General features: G+C 36.1%; 1 protein-coding gene across 6 annotated transcripts in view; it reads right to left on the bottom strand.

Annotated features, from left to right (window-relative positions):
• The window catches only part of LOC103021546 (adhesion G protein-coupled receptor L2), a 263996-nt gene that overhangs the window by 22800 nt on the left and 216169 nt on the right, over positions 1 to 25027 (bottom strand). For all 6 annotated transcript variants that reach the window (XM_022678108.2, XM_022678118.2, XM_049482922.1 and 3 more), the window contains 4 exons: positions 18889 to 18980; positions 15233 to 15398; positions 9643 to 9771; positions 5403 to 5499 (listed from right to left, as the gene is read on the bottom strand). In XM_022678108.2, the coding sequence (XP_022533829.2) occupies positions 5403 to 5499; positions 9643 to 9771; positions 15233 to 15398; positions 18889 to 18980 (484 nt within the window). The remainder of the gene's footprint in view (positions 1 to 5402; positions 5500 to 9642; positions 9772 to 15232; positions 15399 to 18888; positions 18981 to 25027) is intronic.

Raw genomic sequence — 25027 nt, 5'->3', positions numbered from 1 at the left:
TATATAGGAGTTTCATTGAAGTTTCTCCAGCACCAAGGCTGAAGCAGCATTAGCATTAGCCGCTAACTGCACTAAGCACTATTTTTTTTGCCATTCAGAGGTATGTAGTATCTGCCTGTAGCCTGCTGCTAACCCTGGATAACACTGCTGGAACAGTATTAGCATAAGCTGCTAACCACAACGCTAGCTCTTTCACCGTTCAGAGGTGAGTATATCAGAACTAACCATTTTAAAACAAGCTACGTGGGATAAACCGCTAGCTGATAGCGTCCTGGTTACTGGAACACTCAGGGTTCCTCAGTGTAGCGCTGTCGGGCAGCATTCACTAGCGCTAAGCGCTCCTGCTAACTGTGCTGTTGAATATATTGGAAATCTATGGTTACTGTAAATAAACGGAAGCACTTTATTTACACAAATAAACAGTTTTCAGGAGAGAAATATGTGCAATGACTTTGTTTTCTACTACTGAACTATTTAAAATGCACCTTATAATTTGGTGCACCTTATGTATAAAAATAGACCATAAAGCAGACGTTGATTGATAGTGCACCTTATAGTACAGTGCGCCTTATAGTCTGCAAAATATGGTAATTAGAGATTGTGACTGTGTCTTGATTGATATAGTGTCACAGTTACTCTAAGCCTTTCACATTTTCCAATTTTTTGGAATTGTATGATGAACTGACTAATAAAAATGCTCAAAAATGTCTTGTAATAAATAAACAAGGTCTTCTATTCGCTGTAAAGTTGTACTTTTGGAGATCCAAGGTTTAAATATAACAGTAAAGATATGTAAACGTATACATTTTTGTCCCATCATTAAAAATGGGCCTTTTTTTGCAGCTTAATTTGTATATACACTGACATGCCAAATATCATATGACAGGAACTAGCATTGTGTAGTTCATGGAAGCTAACTTGTGTGATATGTCTGTGGGGGTTTCCTGTATTACATGTGCATGTGACTGATTTTTGATGAGTTGCTTGGCTGTTCGCATGGACAGTTCTAGCCAGACACTGCTGGTTACCATCATTACCATCCACTGCACTGCTGTCCACTTTTATGATGTATTCTCAAAATAAACGTGATATTCCTGTGGATCGAGGAATGTTACATTTTTTGCATAATATCAGAAATTGAATGTCATCCATCCATCTGCGCCCACTACCAATCAGGCCTCGCTCATACAGGTGTGGGTGTTTCTGAGCTGCTCCCTGAGGTACTGTAACACCTCCACCATCACGACTTTTTGGCTTGTCAGTGTACAGATTGTAAAGATTGGATGTAAACCCAGTGTTTTTAACATTGTTTATAGTTCCACAGTGAAATAAATGAATATTTTTGTTCTGATTCAGGCCATTTAATTAGTAATTTGTACTATTTGTTTGCTTGTTTTCTATTTTCCACTCACATCATCAGTGTAAAACTCTTTTTTTTTATTTATGAATAAGTCACTGCTGCTCGATAAAGTTTGACAGATGGCTGCTACTGTTGGCTAATGAAGCCTACCTGTTAATTAGCATTAATTAGCAAACAGTAAACAATGCTGAAAACTCAGTGGACTCCAGTTTGGTGTAATAAAAATGAGAGTGATATGATTTCCTAAGAGGTCGATATTGAGTGCTCAGTGGCCAATCAGAAGGAGTGTTCATTAGCGTTGTGCTTTTTTGGTTGTTCTTTTTTTTTTAATGTAAATTAGAATAACACTGAAAAGTTACTTTTTTTCAGTAATTCAGTTCAAAATGTGAAACTCATATATTATATAGATGTTTTACACACAGAGTGATCTATTTTAAGCATTTATTTCTATGTGTCAGAAAATTACAATATAATATATAAGACCAATTGGTACTTTCTGCAGTGTGGGCAGTGTGCCAAGTCCTGCTGGAAAATGAAATCCGCATCTCCATAAAAGTTATCAGCAGCAGAGGGAAGCATGAAGTGCTGTAAGATTTTCTAGGAAAACAAAACTGCACTGACTTTAGACTTGATAATAAAACACAGTGGATCAACACCAACAGATGACATGTCTCTCCAAACCATCACTGATTGGTGGAAACTTCACACTAGACCTCAAGCAGTTTGGACTGTGTGTCTCTCCACTCTTCCTCCAGACTCTGTTCCCTTGATTTACAAATGAAATGTAAAATTTACTGATGATCAGTGATGGTTTGGAGAGGCATGTGCATCATCTGCTGGTGTTGATCCACTTTGTTATATCAAGTCGCCAATCCCTCTGCTGACAACTTTTTTGGAGATGTGGATTTCATTTTCCAGCAGGACTTGACACACTGCTGCCCATACTGCCAAAAGTACCAATTGGTTTTATATTAGATTCTGATTTTATGAGTTACTGATTTTTGGGTTTTCATTGGCTGTAAGCCATAATCATCAACAATAAAAGAAATAAATGCTTAAAATAGATCACTCTGTGTGTAAAACATCTATATAATATACGAAATTCACATTTTAAAGTGAAATAAAGTAACTTTTCAATAGTATTATATATTTTTCTATTATATTTCAATAAAAACTGCAAAACTCCCTTTACAGCTTTATTCTCAGCCTCGTGACATTACCACACACACAGACCCAGTCCTCTTTTCTTTGTGCTTCGAACAGCTCGCAAACACCTCGCAAACACCTCGCAAATTCCTGATTGGGGGAGCAATTATAGAAACATTCATAACCTCTCTAAAAGAAGCAGATTTAAGATCTCACATCACCTGGAACTTCTTAAAAATTGCCTCTTAAACTTTTCCGTTCTATTAGCGCAGCGCGTGAGATACCTGGTGGGCTGTTTTTAGGTCGAGCGTGTGACTCGGAAGCTCTGGTAGAGACGGGGGGTCGTGCAGAGTTGAACATCATCTTCTCATCAGCAACACTCTTGCTCAGTCTAAATAATTGATCAGTCCATTTTTAAAATCTGACAGGTGGTAGCGGGGCTTTTCCAGTGGGAGAACAGCGAACAGTGCTGTGAACGTCAGCCTGATCAGACCCTGATTTTTATCTCCGCTGTTTGCTGATGTGTTTGAGCTGTTCACGCTTTCCGACATGTTTTGACTCAGTAAAGCTTAAGAGGTGATATGTAGAAAAAAACATTTCTCAGAAGCCTGTGCCTTAAAATAATAATAAAATCAAAAACTGAGCTTTATACTTCTGATTTATGCTGCTCTTGGACAGAAATGAACATCAGTCTGCAGATGATCAGATAACAGAATTGTGATTACTGGAACAATCCCAGGCCAGCACACATTCATTACTAATGCATTAACTCATAAATTCAAGTGTCTACTACTGATCACACACATGCAGGGCTGTACAGCGCAGATACCCAGAATATTGGTGTAAAAAGTGATTGAATCCAGTTGTCAGTGTGGTTTTGACAGTATAGAGTCAGTTTCTTAGACAGGGATTAAGAGTAGAATTGAACTAAACAGGGTTTGAATGGAGATTTAACATTAAAAGAAAAATACAGTAAATTCTTTGACTAGGATTAATATATATATATATATATATATATATATATATATACAGTATATATATATAGGGTATACTTTTAAATATATGAGTATAGTATAAGTATCAATAAATACAATCAATATTTATGAGTAATCAGTTATTAATATGGTGAAAAGACACAGGTTTAGGTGCTGAACCTCTCTGACCGTCTGATTAGATAAACTATGTGTTGAATAAAAATGGGAAATAATAGCCTTCCTCAAGGAGAGATGTGGGTAAAAGCTTAGAATACCTTATAAAATGTATTAAAAATATACATATATATATAGCTTTAAATGTAGATATAAATCTATATTAAAAAAAGAATAGGGAGTATTTCTATTGGTCAATTTATCATAAAAATAAGAAAAAAAAACAATGTAAAAAAAATATAAACAACTGTCAGAATCACATTATGTATAATAATTTGTTAATAATATTATAATATTTGTTGTATTTATTGTAGTATTGGTTTTTATTTTAACAAGTTATGCCTGTTATACTGTCTGTGTTAATTTTTACCATTTGTCATCCGACATAATGTAAATCTATTAGTTGTTCTTTATATTGTTCCAGAATTATGAGATAAATGAACCAATTAAAATGCTCCAAAATTACATGGAATAAATACATTTTTTACATTGATTTCAATTGGAAAATTAAGATTTTTTTATTTTTATTTTTTTACTTGAAGCGATATATGTATGAAATGTTTTCGTGGTTTCTGCATGACAGTAACAGCATACACTCTAAATATAGGAAAATGTATATGTATATGTATAAGGTTTCAACATATGCTTGCCAATCAGAGCCAATCAGAGCCTATCAGAGTTTTTATATGTCAATTTATATTGCACTCTGTAACTCCAGTGTGCATGGACCGTTGCTGTAGACTCAGAAGATGTACATGTATATACTATGTGTGAGTGTGTTGATTCACACACATCACAAAAAACTGTTTAAAACAGGCTTGTGTGGACCAGGGGATGGGTTTATTTTGAAACTAACCATTTTAATACTACACCAATCTCCATATAGCAACTACAATATATCACACAATATATAATAACATATTTCTATGTTTATTTGCTATTTTTCATAATGATTTTTTACAGTATTTGGGTAAAAAAATGACTTCAGATTATTAGAGACCCAGCACTTGCATCGTACTGGTCTTATTGAAATTATTAACACTATAATGTATATATGTATATATATTTCTATTTCTTTCCATCATTTCATTACTTATGCATGTGTGGGAGACATGTGAGGGTGAAGGATGGGGTGGAAGTAAAATAAATTGAAGTTCGTTTTGTATTACTGTTTTTTTTTGTGGAATTTTTTTTATCAAAAACAAGTATATTTACAAAAAAATAATTATATATTTTTTCCATAGTTTTTTGTTTTCGTTTTCTTTTATGCAGATATGTTTTAAAAGATATATGTTTTTGCTGTATAAAGGTGTGCTTTGATATTAACATAACTGTCAGTACAGTACACTGTAAATACAAGTAAATTATAAAAGATTTATTTTTATTCAGATTTTTTTTTTTTTTGCAATATACAGGAGAGCAAATGAGGTCACATGCTGCTAGCGAATTGAGGTACGACACTGATGGATAAATTGTTTAAAAATATTAATATGTTTTATATATTTACTCAGGAACTGGATTCACAATTGACCTTTATGCCATAAAAAAAACAAACTTCAAATGCAAAGATATATAAAATGGGTTAGAGAGATAAAAATATTATCCTGATAAGAAAGAGCAGCCAAGCAGAGAAAAAAGGCCTCTCTCTCTCACACACACACACACAGACACACACACCCACAGAGACTCTCACACCCACACATTATCTTTGGTTTGTCTTGCTGTATGCAGTAGCGTGTGGGCCTCACCTTGGTTTAGCGTGGACGTGCTGTTGATGTCCCCAGAGATGAAGGACGACTCGGACTGTTTCCTCACTGTGTCGTTCCACATCCTCCTGATGCGGCTCTGCAGCAGCACACACACACACACACGCACACGTATATGCCGTTAGCTAGCAGCACTCACTCAAACACACACACAGCATGCAGAAAGAAGCACATGCTAATAATCTGCCATGCAGCGGAAGGTAGCATCTATCATTACAGTCCTCAGCTCAGCCAGCGAGCCGGCTACACAGGAGGAATTACAAAAAATCATATTCATATTTATGGATGATATTCCTAGCGTGACACTTCCTTATTAACATATTTGTTGAGAAGTAATTGCTAGAAGAGCTACTTTAGCGAAAAAGCAATAACAATATCCGCTTTATAGTGTCATTACGGAGGATGAGAATATATTAATAACGCACTGTAACGCGAAACACGCTGGGCTATATTGGGCAGAATCCGAGGTTTGACGCGGAACTTTATCACATCGGTTTGGAAAATGATGCGGCTGCTAATTAACTGCAGCAAGGAAACTGCAGCTGTGAAGCGCTAACGGTGCCGTTCCTGGGCAGTTCGTTTAACTTGCGCGGGGAAATAAATCCTACTTTCACAATTGATTTACTGTCGCTGGCAACCCACTAACCGCAGTCATGCTCATCATAACAGCTGCTACCAACGCCATTTAAACAGCACACTGAGATTTCACCGTTTGGCACCAATAAGCAAATTCCAGTTATGGAGTCAAATCGGGTCTAATCGCAATGAGAAATTGCGTTAGGGAGAAATTTTGGGGGTTTGTGATGGACTGGTGCAGTGTCGAGGGGGCATTGCTGCTTTGTGCCTCAACCAGGAAGAAGCTGATAAGAAAATAGTTGGGGAATTTGGGTGTTTTCAGAACAGAATTGGGCTAGAGGTGATTGGAGTTTAGCCTGGAAAAAATAATCAGCGCCAACAAAAAAAGAGGAGAAATACACCCAAGTGTAAGAGATTAAAAAAAAAAAATAGGCATCCCCAATGGTGTGGTTCAGTCCAAAACCACAATGGTATTGCGTCCCATGACTTGTGCCATGTCCAATTGAAGATAAGGAATACTAAACTGAACCTGAGTGTAGTGTTCACACGGACAGTTCTAGTCAGTGACCTGTGGGATATGTGTGTAAGTTTCCTACACTGAACCTGTGCCTGGACAATTCACATGGACAATCCTAGCCAGATGCAGCTGGTTACGATCATTACCACCTACTGCACTGCTCTGTCCATTGTCATCCATAGCTCCACCCTCTTGTTACCTCTCCCAGGTGTTTCCTGTTTCCTTTGTTTCTAACGTGGTTGTCCGTACTTGTGCATGTTCTACATCTGTCTGGCTGCTCCTTGTTTGTTCCTATAGTCTCTGTCAGTTCCTTTCATGTCTCCTTGCTGCAACTACCTGACATATATTTATATATTTTCAACCAACTCTGTGTATGAGCCGTTGCTGTTGGCTGAAACAATTTACAGGTATATACTGTATGCGAGTGAGTAAAAGCATTGAGTAAATAAATCATCAGCACCAACAAATAAAGAGAGAAATAAAGAGAAATACACTCAATTTCCTTTCCAAAATTTCAAAGTCTAGTGCGTAGCCAAATACGTAGCCAAATACCAAACTCACTCATAAAGATAAGACCTCACAGCTTATACAGGTTTCAGCAGGTTTCAGGTGACAATTCATAATCAGCTTACATACAGCTATCACTGGCATATAAGTGTATAAAATCAGCCTTAAAACTGTATTAAAAGATGGGTACCACTTTAAAATAAGACTACCTTTATAAAGGGTTAATAAATGGTTTACAATTAGTTTATTAATGGTTAATAATTAGGTTGTAAATGCCTTAAAAAATGTTATTCATTAAAATCATTAATAATTAGTTATGTTGCTGTGGGGTCACTATTTGGCAAACAACAGGTCTATGTACATTTCTACGTATGTGTTATAAATGATTATTAATTATTTTTAAGGCATTTACAACCTAATTAGTGACCATTAATAAACTCAACCATTTATAAACCCTTTATAAAGGTAGTCTTATTTTAAAGTGGTACCAAAAGGTGTATTAACATCTTCTGTCAAATGAAGACCCAGAATGTTTTTTTTTTATTCTGCCTGATCTCTGTTTAATACTCTCCTCCACTCTGTGCGTGTTTGTTCATCACCCTTTATTAAATCAGGTATTTGCTGAAGCACAAAATCACTGCATTAAGCTGCATTCATAATACATCGTAATGCCTTTTAATACAGTCATAATAACATCAATATTTGAGAAGACAAACCCGGCTAAAACCAGAACAAACATTAAAAATACAAATGAATGGATTTTTTTTAAGATACAGTTATTATAAAAAGGAAAGCATGTCATCTTTAGGAAAGAAATTGAGGATTTTAAACATTCAATTAATAAATTAATAAAACACAGTGCGAGAAGATGTGTGATGTGTTTTTGGTCTTGATGTAGATGTTTGGTAGATGATTACTTTGCATTCAGTTTCAATAGAATTTGAACGTTATAACAATCATAAATATATTAATTTCATTTTATAGCGCTAATCCCAACCCTTCCGCTAATCATAACTTTTCTTTTAAAACCATAATCCTTAATTTAACCTCAATCCAAAACCTTATTCTAACCCTTATCCATGTTCCTAACTTTAACAAAAAAACCTTACCCTTTACAAATCATCTAAAAATTACACTTAACTATGGTCAAAAATCCAAGCTCAACTCAAAACCTTAACTTCCAATTTAGCTATGGCCCCAAATTCATCTCTAATTTTATAATTAATCACAAACCTAAACTAAACCTTAATCCAGGTTCAGTTTACTCTTAATCCCAACACAAAACCTTCTAGCCTTAACCTAAACCCAACCTATAAAATAACCCTAAACTCGGTCATAACTCAACCCTTAACTTTAACCTGAACCTCAACTCAAACCCTAAATCTAACCCTAAACTTGGTCATAACTCAACCCCTATCTTTAACCTGAACCTCAACTCAAACCCTAAACCTAACCCTAAACTTGGTCATAACTCAACCCCTATCTTTAACCTGAACCTCAACTCAAACCCTAAACCTAACCCTAAACGTGGTCATAACTCAACCCCTATCTTTAACCTGAACCTCAACTCAAACCCTAAACCTAACCCTAAACTTGGTCATAACTCAACCCCTATCTTTAACCTGAACCTCAACTCAAACCCTAAACCTAACCCTAAACGTGGTCATAACTCAACCCCTATCTTTAACCTGAACCTCAACTCAAACCCTAAACCTAACCCTAAACTTGGTCCTTACTTTAACCTCAACTCTAAACTTAACCTCAACCTAAAACCTCACCTTAACCCTTACCTTTAGCCCTAAATTTTACACTTCTCTCAGTTTTAACCTCATTTCAAAATGCTACGTCATCATTTTAATCCTAACATTTGACTAGACCTTAACACAAAACCTTAACTTAATCTGTACCTTTGGTCTAACTTTAAACTTAATCTTAACACTTAACACTTATCTATGGGCCTTAATTTATTTCAAACTCTACTAAGATTAACCCAACCCAAAAGGAATATTTAACCCTATAATATAGTCCTAACTTTAAGCCTAATAATTTATCCATAACTGTAGCCAACTGTAATGCAAGCTTAACTATACATATATTTTGTTAGAAACTTAATCCTAGCCTTAACCTTAAAAAAAAGAAAAAAAAAAAAAAAACATAGTCCTTGGCTTTTATTATCTCTTACTCTAATGCTCTCATTTTGTCTTTCACCACAGGCTGGAGTTGAGAGAGATGTGAAAATCTGCAGCATGATAAATAAATAAATAGATAAATTAGAGCAGACACTTTTTTTTTCTATTTAAATTCATCATAAACGTGTTATCTTTATTTGGTGTAAAGCATCAATTAGTTTGTCACCTTCGTTTAGGATTTTTGCACCTCACATCAACTGGAGAAAGAAAAAAAATCAGAGGTGCAGAAGCAAAGCCAGCAACACAGGATGTAAATGGCATGCAAATGTAATTCAGTGTTGTTCATAATCAATGTTATTAATTGTACAGTTGTGTAATTACACTGGGGGGAAAAAAAATGATGCAATGCAAATTGACTGTACTGCAAAACGACACTAATGGCTCTGGATTTAACAGTTCAGGCCGGGAAGTGATGGGGTGTGAAATGTGTCACCTGAGTGGCGGAGGAGTAGCGCGCGGTGGAGCGGGAGGTGGACGCTTTGCCGGTGCTGTGAGACCCCTCGGATGGGAGACCGCCGCAGCACTGAGACTGCCGGAAACACTTGCTGTACTCTTTTCGTACCTGTGGAGACAAATCGCACGTCTGTATTCTGGTGATGTGATGACGGCCTCACGTAGGAGAATGATCCCCGGTCGTTTGATTGCACGGCGTTCGTTCGTTTGAGACAACAATGGCTTGCTGTTATGTTTCGGGACACTGTGGGACATTGTGAGATATTATGGGATGCTAGAAACAAGTGGTTATGACAGGGCTTCATGATAATGGCCAGCAATTCTGACACTGACTACTGAACATGATTATTGTTCTGCTGCTGCTGTTGATGCTGATGTTTATTTTTTAGGGTCTCTTTCTGAGAACCAATAGCCAAGCGAGACACAGAAAGAGACATTATTCTGATAAATACTTTTATTATTATTAGAATACTGTGCCTTTTGGTGTTTCATTCCTTTCAAATGAGGCAATATTGTTTTGTTTTTTGACTATTGATCAGATTTATTGTTCATAAGCCTTCAGACTTCATTCCAATAGCTTTTGTGCAATAGCTGAAGGTGGTCTTAAACTCCACCTAGCAAACAAACTAAACTGACACTCACATATTTAAACAACACCGAGACACTTTATCATGTTACTGCTCTTCATTCATAAACATCTAAGCTGCTATAGAAAATTTGCACTCTGGATTTCATTTTGTTGCTACTTTTCTACTCTGCTTTATATTTTATTTAGTATACTTTGTGTATTTAACTTGATATTTATATTTATTTATTTAATTCTTATTTTATTTTATTTTATCTTATATTTATTTTATTTTAACAACTTGTGACTACACATAAATCATATTTTTCCAGCCAAAGTTTCCCCCAAAAATTGAATTCTTGTCATATAGCATCAATTATAGTAAAAATCTGATGAATTTGAAGAAAATGTGCATAACCTAGAGTTCATAGATTGTTCACAACTTAACCGTAACCCTTAACTTTAGCCCCGACTTTTTTTATTTATTTTTTTTATTTAGCCTTTATTTAACCAGATCGGTCCCATTGAGACACAATGATCTCTTTTTCAAGGGAAGCCTGGCCAAGACAGCAGCCTAAACATCAGTTTCAACATTTAAAACAGACAGTTCACAGTTAAGCCATAAAACAAAGAATCAAACAATAAGGAATCAAACAGTAATGTACAATATACAGTCTGGATAGGTCAACATGATTGAATAACAGGACCTTCACACAAAACATGAACAGAAACAATAAGAGGCTGATTCCAGGTTTCTTACAAAATTTCTAAATGTTCTAAGGGAAATAAGTTCCTTCAGTTTCAGAGTACTCTGCAATGAATTCCAGGCAGCAGGTGCAGAATGCATAAAGGAGCGTTTGCCGAATTCAGTGCGAACTTTGGGAACAAAATATCAGCTCTAACCCTTATTTCAAAACGTAAAGTCATTAATTTAACCCTTTAAAATTCAGCTAAATCTTAACACAAAACTCAACCAACTTGGATTTTCATTTGAATTTTTTTATATAATATAAAACAATATAATTAATATTATATATAAGACAATATAATACCAAAGAAATAGTATTATTAATTGCTGAACATGCTACATATGTCTTCAGTTCCTTGAAAATAAAATTGTTATAATTTAATAAAAGATGACAGGGTGGATAAATGATTAAATGAAATGCCTAAACATCTTAAAAGCGAAGGTTTTAATAATGTTATGTGTTTATATAGAACAAAAAATAAAAAAGAACAAACAATGCAAGATCTAAAAAACAAAAATGAATGTATTTTTAGGCTACAATTATAATTAATCATATTTGTAAAAACATTAATGATTTTGAACGTTTAATTAATAAAACACTGGCAATTGTAAGAGAACAAAGATGTATTTTGATAACATTAATTTAATTTCATAGCTGTAATCCTAACCCCACCTCTAACCTCAATACTTCAATATATTTTTTTAATTATTTTCTTAATTTTAAACCATAATCCTAAACTTAACCTTAATCCAAAACCTTGTTTTACTCGTACCCTTTTTAAATAATGCAATAATTTGTTTATTCAGAATAAATCTTAAAAAAAAAAAATCTGAAATACATAGTGTTACACAGTGTTTGTATAAAAACTGAAACAGCTATGAACTACGACACAAAAGGAATGTTATATTGATATCGACCCAGATATTGACGACCAGAGGGTGCTTCTTATTTCTTCTTTTCTTTCTGCAGTAGCAAAATAATATCAGCACCCGCATCAACAAAAAAAAAAGACTCATTTCACCCTCGAGAGGCCACAGCTAATGGAGCAGACAGCCAAACACTTGTTTTGACACCATTGATGAATTGAAACATTAAACAGAGGAAAGAATAACACTGAGTAATGGTGACGTAAAGTCTCCCCCCCGGGCGGATCTGGGCTTATTTACACATCACCACAGGCACCGCGCCAGTCTCAGTAATGTCACGTTCCTTTTTATTCGTGCTGTCTGGTAAATAACCCAGAAGTGCGCATCAAAGATCAACCTGATCGACGGAGCTGGAGCGGAATTGTCTTTAAAAAGTGTGGCGGCGGCCCCACGCATCGCTGAAGTTAGCGCAAGATCATTATGTGTAAGCGACTCGCTAATAGTCCCCAGAGGCTAATGCTATTTCCCCAATCACGACAGCTAATCACCAGCCATAAGCTTGATTGCAACTTAATTTAATTAGATAAATAAACAATAAAGCCAGAAAACAGCCCCCCCCCGGACTGCAGCGATCATTTAACTGCATTAGCAGCAGGGCCCCGCCCACCCCGGAGGATCTGCATAAAAAAAGAAGAAGCGCAACGAGTGGTACGAGTCTTAATCAGACCTGGATATGGACTAGGACTGCACAACATATTATATACATACATTTTTTGGAAGGATTTGAAATGTCAAGTAAGGCAAATTCATATCATATATATCATGCTACTAACTTGCTTTACATCTGGACATTTTTAGATTTTTAGATTTTTTTTTTTGCATTACATATTGAAAGGTGAGACATACTGGCCCAATATTTATATATTTATTTACTCTAATATGCAAGAATTAGATTATATTAATCCAGCTCACACTACTAGCACTAAGTATGGCGCTAATAGGTTTGTGTTTTCTATTCTACTGGGAGGACTTCTCTACCGGGACTAGACACTCATGTATATATATATATATATATATATATATATATATATATATATATATATATATATATATATATATATATATATATATATAAACATATATGGTAACACTTTCTATAAATGTCACCTCTATTAGACTCTATAACCACATTCATAACATATTATAATGCATTCATGAGGCATAATAAACATGGCTATACATATTTATAAAAATGCATAACCCATTATAGCCATGTTTATTAAGCATTATGACTTGTAATCATACTACATTATAAGCTGTGCTTATAATATATATATATATATATATGTGTTAAAATATATATCACAGTCACAAGACGTGAAAATAGACTGTTGACAGGGTGTAAGATAGCAATGAGCATCGTGACACGCCTTGTGCAGGATGTACGATAGGGCAGTATAACTTCAAACTAATAAAAATGAGCGCAATTCAATGAATTTTAGAGTTGCACAGCCAGTATTGGCCAATCAAAAACGATTTGAAATATCTAATACCGTGATTCTCAACTCCATGACCTGTACATTTTAGTGGTTTCTTATTTGGCTAATTAGTTGGATCAGGTGTGTTGGGTGAAGACGTTCAGGGTAAAACCAGGATTTGAAACAAAACTGCACACAGCCATGAATGGGTTAAAAGTAGAGGATGAAAATTAGCGTATTGCTACACAAAGGGTGAACATATGTTTCTTATAAAAAAATACATAAAAATAAGTCTTTATTCAGGAAAAAACAACATTGGATAGGTGGATAGGTTTATATTAAAGAAACCAAGATTACAACTAATTACAATTAATTACAGTTATTCTCAGGAGTGGGTTAAATCTAAGTTACTGATGGTTGAGTGTTATTTATAATGTACATGATCTTATGATATTAAAACATGCTCTGTGGTGCGTTTCCTCGTGAGTAACGGCAGTGAGACGTACTCCTGAGTGAAGAGCTGGAGTTGAGTGGAGAGGCTCTGTTATAAATAGTATTGAAACGGGACTCGTAACTGTACTCTCTCTCGTTCAAACGCAGCTTTTACACGACCGCTGAGCCTCTCTCGATAAAACCAGCTGCTGCCAACAATTCACAAGCTGGACCAAAGAGAAATGACTCAATATACAGCCTGAGAGACGTAGAATAAATATATACTGTATCTGTATATGATATGAACAGCTACTGGTAAGAACGTATAGCTGCGGTTGGTCTTGCTTTAAATTTCTTCTTCTAAAAAAAAAAAACAACAGAAATTTTAGTACATCTGATAATGGTGATGGACATGGTTGGACTTTCTGATTAATAAAAAATAGTGAAAATCGTACTGAACTAAATTGAAGCCATGTATGAATATGGTGAAATATGAGATATGATGGACTTATCATGGAATTATCATTTCTTATTCATTCAGTCTAAACACTTTTGTCCATATTATGCATTTTTATTTGTGCTTTTATATTTTAAGCATTGTTAGACATTGTATTTATCTTGTATTTTTATCTCAACGTTCTATATTTTTTTATTTGTAATTTTTTCTAAACATTTTCAGTCTCTATATATTTTTTTGTATTTACTGTATCTTATATTTTTATCTTAACATGTGTTTTAGCACTATACATTTTTTTTAGATCTTTTACGATATAATTTTTTTAAATCATATATATCTTTTCCCTTATACAGTTTTTTTATTTATTTAGGATTTAATTTATTTGATTTTATTTCTATCTGTGTATATCTCTTAGCTCGCTATATTTGTTAGTGTATTTTTATTCGTATACTTACGTGTGTATTTATTAACAGTAAATTTACTTTTTAATTCACTATTGTTTCTCTTTTTATCCATCTTTTAACCTTTAATGTTACATTTTATTGCTATTTCCTACAATGTATGACAATGTATGGGACAAATTTGATTTGATTAGATTACAAAGGTGTGGCAATGTAGTGTTAAGAGTTTTGCCCAATGACCGGGAATTTAACCCCAGTCCTCCACATGATGTAATAGCTCACTGGCAAGTAGTGGTGTTATCCACTGCACCACACCAACCACATGTTAACCACTATTTGACAGTTGATTGACAATTGATTTGATGTTTTACATTATTCCCCTGTGACACTTGAAGATGTACACTAAACAATATTACCTGAACCAAATATTTATAAAAAAAATATAAAAAATATATCACTATTAAATGTAGGTAAATATATACCCTGTTAAAGGCAAGCTGTGAGAATTCTATATGAGTCAAATATGGCAAATATTTGAGAAATGTCCAAATCCGTCCAAACTACACATTAACAATCAGACCTGCTGCGTTCTCACAGTGAGGAGAGCTGGGGGCGTGTTTACCTTCTTCTGCAGGAGACAGTGGAAGATAAAGATGAACATTCCCTGCAGGGTGTTGAAGATGGTGAAGAGGTAGGCCATCATGGACGACTCGTTCAGGAAGAACAATCCGAAAGACCACGTCAGTCCCAGAAGACACAGCAGCGCAAACGCACCCAGCACCCAGGACCTGAGAGAAACACACACTTACTGTTATTAACACACTTTACATACAATGCACCACATACAATACACACCAACGCACACACACACACACACACTGCTCTAACACATCTTTTTACCCCAACTGAGCAGGAATCTCAAAGAGTCTAGCTCTATCAGGTGGCATTTACGTCCTGTTAGCGGCTAATGCTAATGCTGCTGCACCCAGCCTTAGTGCTGGAGAAACTTCACTGAAAGCTCACCCTTAGACAAAATATTGGAAATCTAAGTTTACTGTAATTAAATGGAAGCACTTTACTCACCCAAATAAACAGTTTTCAGGAGAGAATTAACATCCGGCACTAGCTTGACTTTGAAATAAACTTTTTTTTTTAATCTTTGTTTACTTAGGTGCATCCCCCAGCTAACAATTAGCCTATTAAAGAACATCTATTTCAGCTGTTTAAACCAATTTTTGTAAAAGAAAAGTGTCAATCTGTTAAAACAGAAAAAAAAAACTTTCAAATGATCATTTACACTTTCTTGAACAAGAATATTAACATATTTTCACAGCAATAGAACGGCATAACTGTTTAAGCGCCTGCTTGTTGAGAGACAGAAGATCATAGGTTTGAATCCCATCGACAATACAGCCCTTCATGGTCAGGGGCACAAAGAAAGATAGAGATCTCAAGTCATGTTTCTCCTCTGAAACCTTTTTATTCCGTAACAATGTATACATTAATCTACCTGACTATGTACAGTATATTTGTGCACTTTGGGCTTTATTGAGATATCTAAGTTATCAAATAATTTTATATCAGCTGTAAATACATTTTTAAGCATATTTCTTTTTGTGGGAAATACATTTTAATTATTTGTAAATCTTTTTTTTTTTTTTTGGTCAAAATATAAATGATTTAATTTAACTGGAGAAATCAATCAAAGAAATTATGGAAGCAACCAATAAAATAAATGATGGATTAATCAACAGAAAATGAGTCATTAGTGGAAATACTAAACCAACAAACAACTGTTTTATATCAACACATCAACACAGCATTTGCATTGTTTCTTTGATTAAAAAGTTTTTTTTTTTCTTTCTCTTTTTTTCAACTGCAAGGTATTTTTGATAAGCAGTGTTACAAGGCAGAATGCTCTATATATTTGTTAGCAAAATGCTATAAAAAGAAAATGTTATATAATAATAATAATAATAATGAAAAAAAGAACGGCATGGAATAAAGAGAATGAATAAATCTTGTCTAGGTTGCAGAATAAATGCAGAAGAATGGAAATTTATTGCCATAAATTGGCAGCAGGAAGACCTGCTCTGGCTCTGCGATCACGCTGCTCTCCGTGTTTTATTAGCGCGCTAGCTAAACGCCTCGAGAAAGACCATAAATAACACAGACACACAGATTGACTCTGAACTGAGCTCGGAAATCTGATCACAATACCCAGAGAGCTTTTCTACATGACAGAACTTCACTTCTCTCCACTCAGAGTCTGGCGGCTGCAGTTTCTCTCTCTCTCTCTCTTTCTCTCTCTTTATTATTTCTCTCTCTCTCTCTCTCTTTCTCTCTCCAGAGATTCCCGGAACTCTTGGTATGGATCAGATGACACGTTTTCTAGAAAGGATGGATGGTGGCCTGCTGCTGCAGCTTCATGACATGAGCAGGGTTTACTGTTGCGTCCGTCTCCTGTTACCCGGCCCGGCCCGGCCGGTCAGTCAGTCAGTTTGAAGGCAGTTCTGACCACCAGGATCGTCCAATAAAACGTCTCCGTTCCTACAGCGCCGTTAAGGGTCCACACGTCTGAAATATGTTCACACTTTTCAAGGACAGTGTTTACAAGGGTCTGCGACGCCCCCGCGTGATGCTAAACCCGGCCGAGTCGGCTTAACTACTCCGCGCAGAGGTTAATGGCTTTCCTAATTATAGCCGTGAAGCCGAATTAGCCGCTTTGCTAACATTTGACTCGGACTCGGCCTTTAGCCCGTCCTCAGCCTTTGACCGGGAACGCTGTCCGGCACACTTTTGACAAATTACACATCCATTTCCATAAAACTAATCTGAGTTAATATGAAGTAATTGTCACATCGTAATTATTACGTTTGTAGAGGTTCGGCGTAAAGCGTGACCGCACGGAACGTCGCCAGTTAAAGCAATTAAGATGGCAATCAAGGAGCAGCGGGATAAATATGACAAATTATGTGCAAAAAAAAAAAAAAAAAACGCTCCTAAATATGCGTTTGAATAAAGGGGGTTGACTAATTTTGTGGACAGAAAAGTAGGCAAGTAAAAATAAAAAAATTATAAACGAATCATGCGATTAATCTGGAAACTTTTACATTAATTAATGTTAATTTGAGCATTTCAGCATTTTCATTTAGCACTGTAAACACTGCAATGACACTACTGTAGAGTTACTGTAAAGTAAATGTAGATTACTTTTTTATTTATGCCTAAACATATATAAATATTTAAAGATTAAATCTCATAACTAACTCTCACTCTTCTACTGCTCTTTTATCTGGTTCCCTCTGTGTGCTTGTTTCCTTTCTTCCTAAAGCTCTCCATTAAACCTTTATTCAGCACATTAGAAGATTCTAATAAAAAAAAAACAACTATAAAAAACTACCTTGAGATACTGTGATAATACTGTAAATGGTAAAGTAAACAAAAAGTCTCTTTTTTGTTTGCCAAAAATTCAACACTACACCATGATTTATGTCTCCTTCCCAAAAACAGAGGGGAGATATCACTGAAAAAATGATGAAAAAATGAAAATTTACGTTAAAACGTTTTTAACTTTCTGCATTTGCTTTTTTTTTAAAAGTAAATTTAATTTCAGATAAATTTAAGTAACTTCAACTCGATTTCAAGACTTAAATGTTACATAGAGTAAATAAGTGAACTGAACTTCAGTCAATCCTTTCTTTTAGTAAACTTTACTTAACTTCTGCATACATTATTAACTTATTACAATTACTTAATATATACAATATTACTTAAATAATTAATGATACATAATATATTATAATTCATGAAATTTAAATATTTTTAATTAAAACATACACATATTACACTGGCTCAACACATGGATGACACGTAATACATTATTTATTCTATAGTATACTAAAAAGAATGTATTACATGTAAAAGAATGGACTGACTGAAGTTCAGTTCACTTATTTACTCCATGTAACTTTTAATTCTTGAAACTTAGTTGAAGTTACTTAAATTTACTTAAAAAAAGCAAACGCAGAAAGTTGTGAAATTTTACTCATCATTTTTTTCAGTGTACCAGTAATGAATCATTTTTAGCCATGATTAATTACAGAATACAATTATTCATTCACTCGTAATAAATATAATTCCATTGTTCTAATCTTACATACATATAAATATCCATTATTTAATGCTTTTGGAAGTCTTTTTTTAATTGTTTGACACCACTAAAAATAAATAAATAAATAAATAAATAAATAAACAACATAAGGGAAGTGAACTCACCGGATGCTTTCCAGGCGGCTGGAGTCCGGCTTCACCGAGGTGGAGTGCTTCACCATCTTGTACATGGTCACGACCAGGAAGACCAGATTGAGCTGTCAAAACACGCAGAGAGCACGGTGAGCGGACCACACAGCCTCGCCTTTAATTTCCCGGAATCCCCACATTTGCATTTAATCATTCGCATGACATGTTTATCGAAGGCAACAGACACATTTCATATTCCCAAAGACTGATGCCTTTACACAGGGGTGTTTTCTCAGGCGAGCCGCGGAGGTCAAAGCGGCAGCGGGTCCCACCTGGGATTTGAACTCGCAGCCCTGTGATTACTGCGCTATTAGTTCAGCCGCTGGGCCGCGTTGCGCCAAAAATGGTTTATGTTGGCGGCGGCGCGTTACGTTCTGAAACGAAAAGCTTTCAATAACTCATTCCTCCGCGAGCGGCTGCTAACGTCGCCACGTCAAAGAGCCGCAATGGATCACATCTGCTGGAAACTCCCAAGAACTCAGTCATGTTCCTCGACTGGGGGAAGAAGACGAGAACTTCGCCTTCCGCACATGAAGTGATCACATATCCTGACGCTATCCCGCGTGTTTGAAACTCCTCCTAAACTCTTAATGTGATTAATGGAGCGGAGGACCGGGCCTTAAATCCCGATCCAGTCCCAGATACTGTTTTTTATTATGCGTAATGGTTTCCAACGAGTACGCTGTAAAGTAAACCTCGTCACCAGGCGAGAAAGATCACTGCTGCTGCTTCACACAAATTATCATCCGCAGCCTCCAGCAATACCAGTTGGTCTTGATTTGAAGCTGGTGGAGCCGTTTCGAGACGCGCTGCCTCGCTGACACCTTCCCAGGCCATAAGTCCTGACCGTGGGCCGCGGACAGGTCCCGCTCGCTGCCAAGAGCTGGTGTTTTTCTTCACCGCCCCGAAACACGGGAGCGTACAGTAAATTCAAGCGAGGCGGAACGGGGCTACTGGGACACGGCTCTAAAACAACAGTGCCAATTAAAACAAATGCTTTCAATGGGTCGGCCAGACTGATCCCCAGATCCAGGGATAGCTGCTGAAATGTGCTTGAGGGCTTGGGAAAAAGAAATACGGAAAAAAAAAAAAAAACACAAAACTGACCATGATTTCAACTGTTCAGGAAAACAATCTATCATTTGCATGAGAAAAAAAAGAGTAAAAAGGAAATAGAATATATTTTCTGGAAGAGTAAAGAGAAAAAGGATGTATTGCATTAATATAATGCATTAATACAAAAGTGTTAATTAAGAGTTATTTAAGTAATAATACACTCGAGTACCAAAGTTACATTATCGCTGTTTATTAAAACATTTTGAGTTAAAGATGACGAGAAAATATGCACTAAAACTGCACAAGCTAAAATAGTTCCATTGCTGCTCTGTTTGTAGCTGTACTGTTTGGCTTGTAAGCGCTGCATCGTTGCTAGTTTACCTGTATGTGGCGGAGTAATCCATGGAGAGCTTCGGTTACAGTGCATTACTGGCTGATAATGGCACTCATTAATTACGCTCAATGGTATAATTAAATATATATAACTTTTTAACTTAATTCTGTTTAAGTATATCAAAGTTGTTGATCTTAGTTTATCTGAAGTATGAAAAATCATACACTATATATTGTGATGCATACATTTTGTGATATCATGATGTATAGTGATTAGAGCTTTGTAGTGATAATGTTTTGCATCAGTTTGCTGCACTGTTTTTTTTTAAGTTTTATGGTACATTAGTTATTTTATTACTTTGTTAATATTTTACTGGTAAAATGAATAAAATATTTTTTCAGTATATCATAATTATCAAACTATTAATTCAGAGCCTTTAATTTAGGGACCACCCCTAGTTGGCACCACTGCCTTTACTGGAAAACCAGGAGCACTACAGAGAACAGTATTACAGTGAAAAAATCCAAGCTTTCTGAACTAAACTATTTCAGACACTAATGATACACAGGTTTGCTCATCGCCCGGTGACAGTAATCACGTTTCATCACTTTCCATCACTCTGAAATGACATCTCCTATAGCCTTTTCCGTGTCTGATAGGGTAGACTGTCTGTACACAATCTATTCCGGTACATTTGAGGATTGTAAAAGTGCACACTCAAAACCCAGGACATTACCAGGTTACTTGTACCAGTAATGTCTGGGCTTTGCATCATTCACACTTACAGCCTGTAGCCTCTTCCTGCAGGGACCTTAGTGACCATTCCACCAGAACTGAACGGAAACAACTGGTTGAATACTGGTTTAAAACTAAGCATGCATGTTCACAAAAATACTGATGCTAAAAGTCATTGTGTAGGAACTCGCATTGTATCCCATGACTTTTGCCAAGGCCCAAAGAAGCTAAAGAATGCTCCAATGACACGCTGAATATGTGCGAGGGGTCTCCTACATTGAATATTAATGTGATTTTCATGAGAGTTACTGTTCAAATGGACAATTCTAGCCAGGATGCCAACCTCACTCACAAGATAACACCTCACCTCACAATATATATATACAGGTGTGGGCATTTCCAAGTTGTGCCCTGGGTTAACACTTTATGATTAATTTACATGTACATACTAAATGTCAATGTAGGTAACTGTGTAGAATAGGGGATTGCTGTGGGGTTCTTGTTGGATGCGCTATGTTTTTTTTTTTTTTTTTCCTGAGTGAGTTTAAAAGCTTACTGAGAGTGCAGTTCAATCAGTAAGCTCTTATTTTTGCTTATATGTGTACTTATATATTAAATAACTGTACATTATTCAGTGTAATCTGACTGATATGCCATTAACACACCTGTTTCTTCTTGTTTTTCTTGTTCAATATCAGAGTTTATGACATAAAATTGAGGAATTTCATTTTTTTGTAGATTATGTTTATTATGTAGAAGGTAAATTCAGCCAAATAGTGAGGTATCATGTTATTACAGTGCACATATACTTCCTTTATGTACATACACCACTATGTTCATTAACCTTGACAGCCCACATGTGGATGTTAAGAAATTCACTAGATGGTGTATACTGTAGGTGTTTAGCTTAGATTGCCTTTCAAAAAATAAGGAATATGGAAGCTCTCATTTTCGCTATAAAAGTAAAAGTAAACAGGACGTGACATCCTCAGCATGAGGCTAACAGCTCCTTCATTCCTCAGTCATGGTGGCTGCAATTTTGATGTCAGTCAATTTCCCTGTAATGTATATAATGTACTTATGCTCCCCTGAGCCTTTCCAGTAATTTCCAGGGTATTGTACAGGGTGTCATGCAGGTAAATTACTGGCTCATTCATTCTTACTTGGATTTCAGCTTTGGATAGCTTTCATAATTCACCCCTTCCTGTTTCATTCTCATCAAATTCCTGCAGGAAGGAGCAAGAAGACTATATATTTTTATATATTATTAGTCTATGTGGCATAATTTCAGCCACAGCTTTAGATTAGTTTAACTCAGGTCCGAGTAGTCCAGCGGACTAAAGTGCTACCACTATGATAGAGAGTCCCGTTTATCTTTTAGAGCCCTGAAAGAGCACAATTGGTCTTGCTCTCTCTGGGTGGGTAGATGGGAGCTCTTTGCCCTCATCACTACAAAGGGGGATGTTGATCAGCACAAGGCTGCGTCTGTGAGCTGATGTATCAGAACCGAGTCGCTGCGCTTTCCTCTGAGCGCGCCGTGATGCTACTCAGCAATGCTGCATCAGCAGCAGGTTGAAAGAGGCGGTGGCGGACTTCACATGTATTGGAGGACAGTGAAGTCTCTGAAATGTTTGGACTAAGGTGCTGTCAATATTATTTTTAATGTTATATATATGTTTTATGTTTTAAATACCAGACCATGCTTCTTGCTATCAGCAGCCAGAGTCCGAGAGAGACCACAGTAGTGCATTATAAAGCATGCATAATAATACATTATAATTGTATTACAAAATACCTCATAACTCATTGAATGATAACTCATAAGTACTGTACATAAAGCAACATACCTAACGCATTATATTAGTATGTACAGTGTTCTTATAAACATGTTATAAAAAGGCATTATGATATCTTTCTTTATTTAGTCACATCTGTACTTCATAACATGTTATGTATGTTACTTCAAGGACTTTTAAGTTATAATCCACATAAGTTTAAGACAATATTGCAATCTTATCTTATTATTTTCATTTGCAATACATTACTTATGGTTAACCTATGGAGAATAATACTGGTTAGTAAATTCTGTTAAACTCTGTGAAACCAATAAATCTATAATTCCTGCAACTCAACTCACTCATTAGGACTTTATCATCAGGAGGGTGAAGACTAGAACATGCCTCCTCCGATACATGTGAAGTCAGACTCCGCCTCTTTTCGAACTGCTGCTGATGCAGCATTGCTGAGTAGCATTACAGTGCGCGACTCGGTTCTGACTTGTTTCCGGAGTGGGGGAAGAGCGCCATCTACCCACCCAGAGAGAGCAAGGCCAATTGTGCTTTCTCGGGGCTCCAGCAGCTGATGGCAAGCTACATGAACAGGATTCGAAGCAGCAATCTCTCCTGATCATAGTGGCAGCGCTTTAGACTGCTGGACCATCATTAGATGTCCTGTGATTCCCACGTGTATGATGTATGCCATATATTAATGTATGAATTTTATGTATTATATGTGTTATTAATACAGGATTCATATATTGCCACTAGTACTGTAGTACTGTATTTCTCTGCAGTATGGTGCTTCAAAAAGATGGAGTGAAATTGAGTAATGATCTGTCAGTTTGGCTCTCAGCCAACTGCATTCTGTCTTGGAAAAAAAAAAAAATGAGGATCGATATCCTGATGTAAATGTTACTGAAAGCTCCAGTCTTCAAAATCTGCCACCCATCTAACTCTCAGTGGCCCTGGAACAAATGGAAAAACCCCCTCTTAGCTAAAACATCAGCCAGAAGAAGGAAAACTCCAGAAGTAAAACACTGAAGGAGGGGGGGAGTTATCGGAAATAACATCACAGCGGACAAAAGTTATGAAAGCAGCTCGGCCGACGAAACAATCTGGAGCTGATCTGCAACATCAATACCCCTCTGCCTCTCTGGAACAGCCACAAAGCAAAACCCGGGCCCAGAAAATGGAGTCTGGAGCAAACAAGTCAAGTCTGCTTGAAAGGCAGCATGAAAAAAAAAAAAAAACGCACAACGGTCATTTCAGTACAAGTCGTTTTGTTTGAGCGTTTGTCCATCAGCTCTGGAAATGAGTTTGATTCATGCGTTTTTTGGCTCACTATTAAAAAAATGCAGAATAAATGGACAATCTGGTAAAAATGAGCAACACATTTCCACAACAGAGAGACGCAAACAGCAGAGTCTAACACAGCCGGGCCTGCAGCTCCGCACACACTCACATGGTATATTTTCACTGGCTGAAGTCCAGAAACAGAAAACATACAGAACCAAGCAGAAGTTGTTAATTAAGACCGCATCCATTTCATTCACAACAAAGAGCACACAAAAAAGTCCTCCTCACACTCAAAAAAGAGAGAGAGAGAAAAAGAGAGAGAAAAAGCAAAGAAAAAGAAAGTGGGCAAGAGACGAGCGAGTCAATGTTCTCTGAAAAGAAAATAGAAAAGAAAGCAAATGGATTCTTTGCTTCATGGATCAGCAGCACGGGTTCAACCTAACCACCTTTTTGACAAGACACAGTGCGAGCGAGCAAAAGAGAGAGAGAGAGAGAGAGAGAGAGAGAGACTGAGCACTGAAAGAGAGACAGTGTTATTACAGGATTATAGGAATATTACAGAAGGCCTTCTGTAATATTCCTATAATCCTGAAAAAAAAAAACCAAAAAAAAAACCAAATACATTCTTGTGTCTAAGATCCAGACTAATCTTTTTTTTTTTATTGTATACTAATAAATGTTAAAATATATCTGGAGTCACTTATACAAATTTAGCCATCAAAAAAAACATATTTTCACTCCACCAGCAATTACTTTTTTTTTTTTACTACTAAGGCTACCAGAAGTGTAACATATTAAAAAAACAGGCTAATGCTTAGCGAGGTACATCAGTCTTGACCATCAGGGTTGGCAGTGATTTTTTGTCTTACCCTTCCAGGAACTTAGCATAAAAAAAAAAAAAAAAATCTAGCCGGGA

The sequence above is a fragment of the Astyanax mexicanus genome, chromosome 8, assembly GCF_023375975.1.
Source record: "Astyanax mexicanus isolate ESR-SI-001 chromosome 8, AstMex3_surface, whole genome shotgun sequence".
NCBI lineage: Eukaryota > Metazoa > Chordata > Actinopteri > Characiformes > Acestrorhamphidae > Astyanax > Astyanax mexicanus.
Note: the sequence above shows the minus strand (reverse complement) of the source record. Positions and strands in the feature narration are given on the sequence as shown.